Genomic DNA, 7177 nt, shown 5'->3' on the forward strand with positions numbered 1-7177 from the left:
TACAGAGTGAAGTAAGTCAGAAAGAGAAAAACAAATACTGTATGCTAACACATATATATGGAATCTAAGGGGAAAAAAAGGTCATGAAGAACCTAGGGGTAAGACAGGAATAAAGACACAGACCTACTAGAGAATGGACTTGAGGATATGGGGAGGGGGAAGGGTAAGCTGTGACAAAGTGAGAGAGTGGCATGGACGTATATACACTACCAAACGTAAAATAGATAGCTAGTGGGAAGCAGCCGCATAGCACAGGGAGATCAGCTCAGTGCTTTGTGACCACCTAGAGGGGTGGGATAGGGAGGGTGGGAGGGAGGGAGATGCAAGAGGGAAGAGATATGGGAACATATGTATATGTATAACTGATTCACTTTGTTATAAAGCAGAAACTAACACACCATTGTAAAACAATTATACTCCAATAAAGATGTTAAAAAAAAAAAAAGAATGGGGACAGTTAGTGAAAAAGAATCTGGCACCACTATCTCAATGGTGGCCTCAACTGTCAGAAACAGTGTAGGATTTTATATAGTGTGCAATCACAGGCCTGGAAACATAGGTTTTTTACCCTGGCTATACTGTTAATTGGCACTTTAAAGTAATTACCAGCTATCATTTACTGGATCATAGTTTTCTCACCTGTACACTAAGCAGTTAGATGGACAATAATTAACACTTTTCTTGTTAAAGACATCTATGAAAATCAGCCGCCATAGATAAGAGTTGAGTCCAGGTTCTCTAACAAGTTCCATGCTCAGTAATTCGTTAAGGTTATCTTACCCAGAGATGTTAATTACACAGCATTGTACCCCCTCTTCCCCTTTTTGTTCCCACAGACATTACAAACAGATACAATACTTTCCACTGTTAAGGCAATCAGAACTCAGGGTTGGTCAGAATTTTTTTTTTTTAATTTTTTTTTTTTTTTTTGCATAGTGACTCAGGAGATCATGACCAAATAATTAGAGATGACGCTCAAGCTGAAAACAGTTTGCTACTTATCATTAGGAGAATGACAATTGAAGTCAACAGTTCCTAGTATAGCTACAAAGAGCACTCACATCCTGGCAGCCAATTTCTCCCATCCCAAAAGGGGTGTAACCTGTCATCAGTTCCACCAGTATAAAGTAGTTGCTGGTACCCTGGACATAACCAAAATGGATCAATTAGCTTTTCAGCCAAAGAGGCCTGACTCTATAGAATTCATTTCCCTTCTTTATAAAGCTCACTTCTCTCCTGAGAGGAAAACCTTCTGCAAGAGAAGCCAAATCAGACATTCAACAAGTAGAGACAATCACTGACTTCTTGATCTTTGCCCTCCCACTTACTCATTTTCTTATTACCCAAATCTACAGGAGCTGAGATCAAGAAATCTGGTTTGTCTCAGTTCTAATGAAAAGTCCTAACAATGTTATTTAGATAACTGTGATGAATTTTAATCTGATGACAGCTTGTGACCCACAAATTGCTGTTTAAATTAAAATGCATTCAAAATGAAACTGGCAAGACAACCACAATATTAAACTTGCAATCTGCTGTGAAAAAACACCTATCAAAAGCACTACATTAAATATGAATATAATTAATTTCTATACAGCATCTTGCAATTGAAATCTGAAGATAGTCTTCAATGCATTGCCTTATTAAATTCAAATTGATTAAATAGTCTTTTTTTTTTTTGCAAATTAAGAAGTCAAAGTAGAGTTGGACTGGTTTGTCTTTGGTAATATACCCTTTTGGCAGAACTCCATGTATAATCTAGGGCTACAGATGCCTAGGTTTCTCCTTTAATGAACAAAAGTCTTCTATTTCCTCATGCCAAATATTCATCTACAATAAATTTAGAAATGTTTTCCACCTGCTTAGTTTTAAGTTTATCTATAGCTTTTATAGCTTTTAAGCTATAATTACTCAAGATGTATTAAATGTTATCTTTAGAAATGTTATATATTAGCTTTAAAAATAACGACACTAAAATTTTTCATAGATCAGCTAAATCAGCTAAATTGATAGGAATTGAGGATTTTTCAGTAACAGATGTTTCTATCAGTGCTACAATAAAACAATAACGTAAATAAACCTCAACCCAATGTGTATATTTTCATCCTATATTTCAACATTAAAGAACTGTATGTGGTAATGAAAGTATTCACTATAACTGTTTGCAAATAATTTAATAACCAAGTCATAGCTATTTCTTAGTTTTCAAAAAGTGTCAAACTCCTGAAAATTCCACAATATAACATCATAATTATACAATTAACATGGGTACTTAATTATAGCCAGAATGTCCCTAACCATTACTTGTTCAAGAGATTCACAATATGTTAAAATAGTATTAGCTAGAAATAAGGAAGTACCATATTTCACTCTCATTATCACCCACATAGAAAAGGACTCACCCACACTCTTTTTAAAAGATAATACAAAAATTGTAATTTTGCAACCATTATTTTTATTCATTACCCCTGGAATGTAGTACATACTCTATAAATGTTGGTTGAAAGAATGAATGAACGTCTGTGGTTGGATAACAGGCAAACTCTAGGAAAATACCTAGTCCTTGATTGCTACAGGGATACTGCATGGACAACTGCTGTCGCAGCAGGGTTCCTAAAATCTCTCTGCCATATTCTATTTTGGTTCACGTGTGTGTAAAAATGATAAAGGATTCAGTCCAGCAAGTCCTTGCATTACATAGAGGCTGCATGTATCCAAAAAGCAGGGTCTGTAGCAACATCGCATATAAAATTCCCCAGGTACTTCCTAAGGTTTGCTTCCATACAAAACCTGATACTGGTATCAAATATGTCTATATGTGGGAATTAGTCTCACTGTCACTCCTGGCTAGACCTCATCAAATCTGTCCCAGGGACAGTGCCGACCCCGGGGTTGTCAGCTTTGAAACTGTGATTGGGTTTCTGTCTAGTGCCCTCGCAATCTGACCATGATGCTGAAAGAGAAGAGAGGGTCTTATTTTAAATCTTTCGTTCCTCTCATTGGTTTAGAAAATTCGACTGACAAGAGCAGGGGCCAAAGGAGCCTGAAGCGGCATCATTAATGCGAACCATGTATTTCGATCTTTGCGGAGGAGATGTGGTCCATCAGGTTACAGCCAGTGCACCCCTGTGAGCTCTCGCTAAACCAAGAGACCTTACGGATGTAGCCGCTGCAGTAGAAAAGGTTACATTCAGTAGGATGTCTTGTCTGCCTCCTGAAAAACTGACAGTCAAGTGCAGAGCCTAGAAACAAAATCTGGGAGTCTACATGGAGGGGAGGGGTGGAGCAAGCCAACCTCTATTCGTACTGCAAATGTTCATACGAGGTAAGGAAAAATCAAGAGCTGATTTTAGCTTTAAGTTTTCGGCCGCAGTCTTCCAACAGGTGCATGACTCCCTCACCGCTTTCCTGTCAGCACTGTCCTGCTTTGCCTTCCTAAGGCTTTCTTCGCGAAGCAGGCTTTTCCTACAGCCCTCAAGCATGTGCAGTCTCCCAGCGCATCCACATCTCTGGCTCTATGCCCGGCAACCCCTTACCTGCAGCGTGAAGAAGCAGGCACAGCGCAGGGAAGCCAACCGCCCTCCGCATACTGTTTGCATTGAGAGGTGGAGGAGAAACTCAGCCACGCCGCCACTTCAGGCAAAGTGTTATTGGAAAGAGCCCCCGCCGATGGTCCTCTGGTCTCCGGGATTCATTCGCAGGTCCTCGGCTCGGGCTGGCAGAGCCGTGTGTGGCGCCCACAGAAGGAAGCACCAGCTTCGCCTCCTTAAGAGAGGAGAGGAAGAGGAGTAGGATGCGGCGGCGAGCTGGGCGGCGCAGGGCGGGGACCGACGCCCTGGGAGCCGCTACTGCTCGGCCTTCTGGAAGCTCCGCAGGCGCGGAGGGGAAGGCGCGGGGGGGCGGGGCGCACTCCCGCGCCAGCCCTGGAGCCCGGGGCCAGCGCAGCGCGAGCAGCAGCTCCGCCGCGCCGCGGCTACTGAGCATGCCCAGCGCTGGCCCTCGCGCCGCACGCACGGGAGTTTCAAAGTGAAATTCCATTTCTCCGGGTCTTAGCTGCGGCTGCGAGGGGAGCAGGCTCCACCGCGGGGCGCGGGCGGGGCGGGGAGAAGCATCTTGGGACGGTTGTCAGGGGTACAGCATCTGTCCAAAACGTGGGGGTGGGACTAGATGAAGGCCCCATCTGAGGAACCAGAGGAGAGAGCCTAAGAAAGTGTCAACCCCTACACCCACCCTGCTCCTTCCCCAAATCTCGGTTTACACGTGGACAGAGCTCATTGCTAGCAGTTGACGCTTCCTGGGCCGCAGATTGCCCAGCTTCTCCAGGCTGCCTATGGGAATAGAGTACAGGTGTCTTCCGCTAATCAGGATTGCCAGGGGGAGCGGTCATGGGGCAGCCTGCTGGGTGTAAGCAGTAAACGTGCATCCTGGGGGTGCCTTCTTTCCAACACGGTCCCTTTTCTCTTTCGCCTGTCTCCAGCGCGGTCCCTGTTTTTAAACTTTCTCAAGCTCAAAGTCAATGACCATAGTGACAGAAGTGGGATATATCCATGTAATTGAAGAGAAGAAGGCACCTTTTTGTTTTTTGGAGATAATTATCTTCAGTCTCCATTTTTACTTTCTAAGGGGAAAGATAATAGAATCACCTCTGTAACTGGTCTCCTGCCGTGCAGCTCTGCGTCTCTAGGGAGTCTGCAACAGGCTAATACAGGTGTTCCTCCCCCCTCATCTGTGACATTGGAGTGTGGAGATGCTTCTGTTACTCCAGTGGCTAATTACTCCTAGTCATGAAGTCCCTTGGCCAGACTTTCTCCATTAACTATCCCAGCAACTCTTTTCTGCCTCTGTGTCTTCATGGGATGCTATTGCCCCTTCCCCAGTTGCTCCCACTTGCTTCAGTACCACATTCAAGTTTAAAAAGGTCTAACCTTGATCTCACTTTTCCAGAAAGCCCTGGGCTAACTCCAGATTACAATATTTCTCTTCCACACTTGAATGTATAGACAACATTTGCTAAGCATTGCCTCACAACACAGCCCAAGGCTCCCTAGGAACTTCTGCATCTTTGTATTACTTAAATTGAACACAGTGGTTCTAGGTAAATAAGAGGTAGGAGTAAGTGCTTGTTGAATTGAACTGCATATCTCATTCAATGCTTTCTTCCTCCATCCTCTGTGAATTGGGACAACTAATGGGAAACATGCTACCCACAAGAGCTTAAATTAGACAGGATGTCACAGGATCAGAGCCCAGGCAGTATCATTTCCTTTATAATTTATTTTATCTCTAGCATTGAGAGGCAAGGCTAGGAATTACACTCAAATAGTCGAGAGAAGGGGGAGAATGAAATTTATTTTTAATACGTTGACAGGACTTCTATGCTGAAAATAGAGATAAATGCAGCTTTACTACTCCACCTCGTCCACTTCCCCACATGGGTGTGTCACATACCATTTCTGTGGCACTACTGTTTCGCCCAAAACCTCTCTAAGCTGTAACCTCTTTCCCTACTGTAGATTCACTTTTCCCCAGTATCCTCTCCGCACAGCATATATCAGTTTCTAACATACCAAAAGAATTACTTATTACATCTATCATTTATTATCTCTTTCCTTACCCCCCTTCCCACAATGGAATCCAACCTCTACAATGGCAGATATCTTTGACAATTTTTTTTTTTTTTTTTTTTTTTTTTTTTTGCGGTACGTGGGCCTCTCACTGTTGTGGCCTCTCCCGTTGCAGAGCACAGGCTCCGGACGCGCAGGCTCAGCGGCCATGGCTCACGGGCCCAGCCGCTCCGCGGCATGTGGGATCTTCCCGGACCGGGGCACGAACCTGTGTCCCCTGCATCGGCAGGGCGGACTCTCAACCACTGCGCCACCAGGGAAGCCCATCTTTGACAATTTTATTCTCTGATATATGCCAACTGACTAGAACAGTAGTGCCTCACACAAAACAGGTGCTCAAAAAAAGGAATAAATCAAAAGCAATTAGCTGATAAAATTCAATTTGACAATTATCCTGACCCTTTGGAATTCTTACTAAGTAGATATTTAGCTGTGTTTAAAAATTAGAGGAGTAGCCCTTCTCAACTAACATCAGGTACTAGAATTGCAGCAGGGCTGAGAGGTGAAGTGAAATAACTGTAGTCCACTTACAGTGGATGTGCTTCTCTTATTTTCTTCCTCCCTAAAAAAAAAAAAAATTTACCACACTTTCATAGCTCTCCAAGAAGAAAATGCACATACGGTAAAATGAAGAAATGCTGCTATAATGCCCTGAACCCTTTGCTTTCCCACAGATAATCCCAACATTTATTTCGGGGGGGGGGACATTTAAAGTTTCAAATAATATAATTTTTTGTGACTTTGCCAAAAAGCATTCAGCCAGCTATTTATTTTGCCCAGGGGTGCAGGTAGCTGAATTATTAAACTGTGCATGAAAATCCCCTTCACAGCAAAATTCCCAATTTCTAATTCAACTAGATATACTACTAGAATAGTTCAGCATAGTAAAAATAACCTCCAGATGTAATTTTGGTGACTGGATATTAATTATTAATTTACTTGTAAAAGATAAAGGAGCAAAAAAATTCATATTCCTTGGTGAGTTGACCTAATATACCCTCAATAGATTTGATCCCATGACATGTGAAGTCAATGGACAGTAAGTGAATTAGCCCATTAGTGAAAAGTCAATCCCTTATTTCTTTGAGACATATTCTCTGTGAGTCCATAGATGCTGCTTTCCCTTGACCTGTGATTTAACACTAGTGAAGGCAATTTGGTGTTTTAGAGAAGAACCTTGGTTAACAAACTGTGCCAAGGTTTTAAAAAGTTCCAATGTAAAGAAGCATGGAAATTAATATGAGAGAGCCATGCAAATTGGTACTGGCCCACAGAGCTGTGTCCTAAAGGAAATCATTGACATTTTGAAAGAGAAACAGAAAATTAGTCATGTGGACTTTTTCTCCCCACAAAATGCACAGTCTCTGTTTCTTATGAAGTGAGAGTCAGGAAGAATTTATACAGGAAAGAAGCCTTTCAGAGCCTGTCCTCAAACCAAATATAACTGCTATGAGCTTCCACATTAACATGTCTATAAATGGATGACAACCATTCATATTGGCCATCTTTCCCCAGGACACTTTAAAGAAATTGGATCCATTGACTGTTAGAGT

At 42.5% G+C, this 7177-nt stretch overlaps 1 protein-coding gene across 2 annotated transcripts in view; it reads right to left on the minus strand.

Moving 5' to 3' along the window:
• Positions 1–6509, minus strand: part of PTPRR (protein tyrosine phosphatase receptor type R) — a 255782-nt gene extending 249273 nt beyond the window's left edge. For both annotated transcript variants that reach the window (XM_060025240.1, XM_060025238.1), the window contains exons 1-2: positions 6156–6509; positions 3537–3765 (exon numbers count right to left, since the gene is read on the minus strand). In XM_060025240.1, the coding sequence (XP_059881223.1) occupies positions 3537–3588 (52 nt within the window). In that variant the 5' untranslated portion in view covers positions 3589–3765; positions 6156–6509. The remainder of the gene's footprint in view (positions 1–3536; positions 3766–6155) is intronic.
• Between the last annotated feature and the right edge of the window lie 668 nt (positions 6510–7177).

This window comes from Delphinus delphis, chromosome 11 (genome assembly GCF_949987515.2).
Source record: "Delphinus delphis chromosome 11, mDelDel1.2, whole genome shotgun sequence".
Taxonomy (NCBI): domain Eukaryota; kingdom Metazoa; phylum Chordata; class Mammalia; order Artiodactyla; family Delphinidae; genus Delphinus; species Delphinus delphis.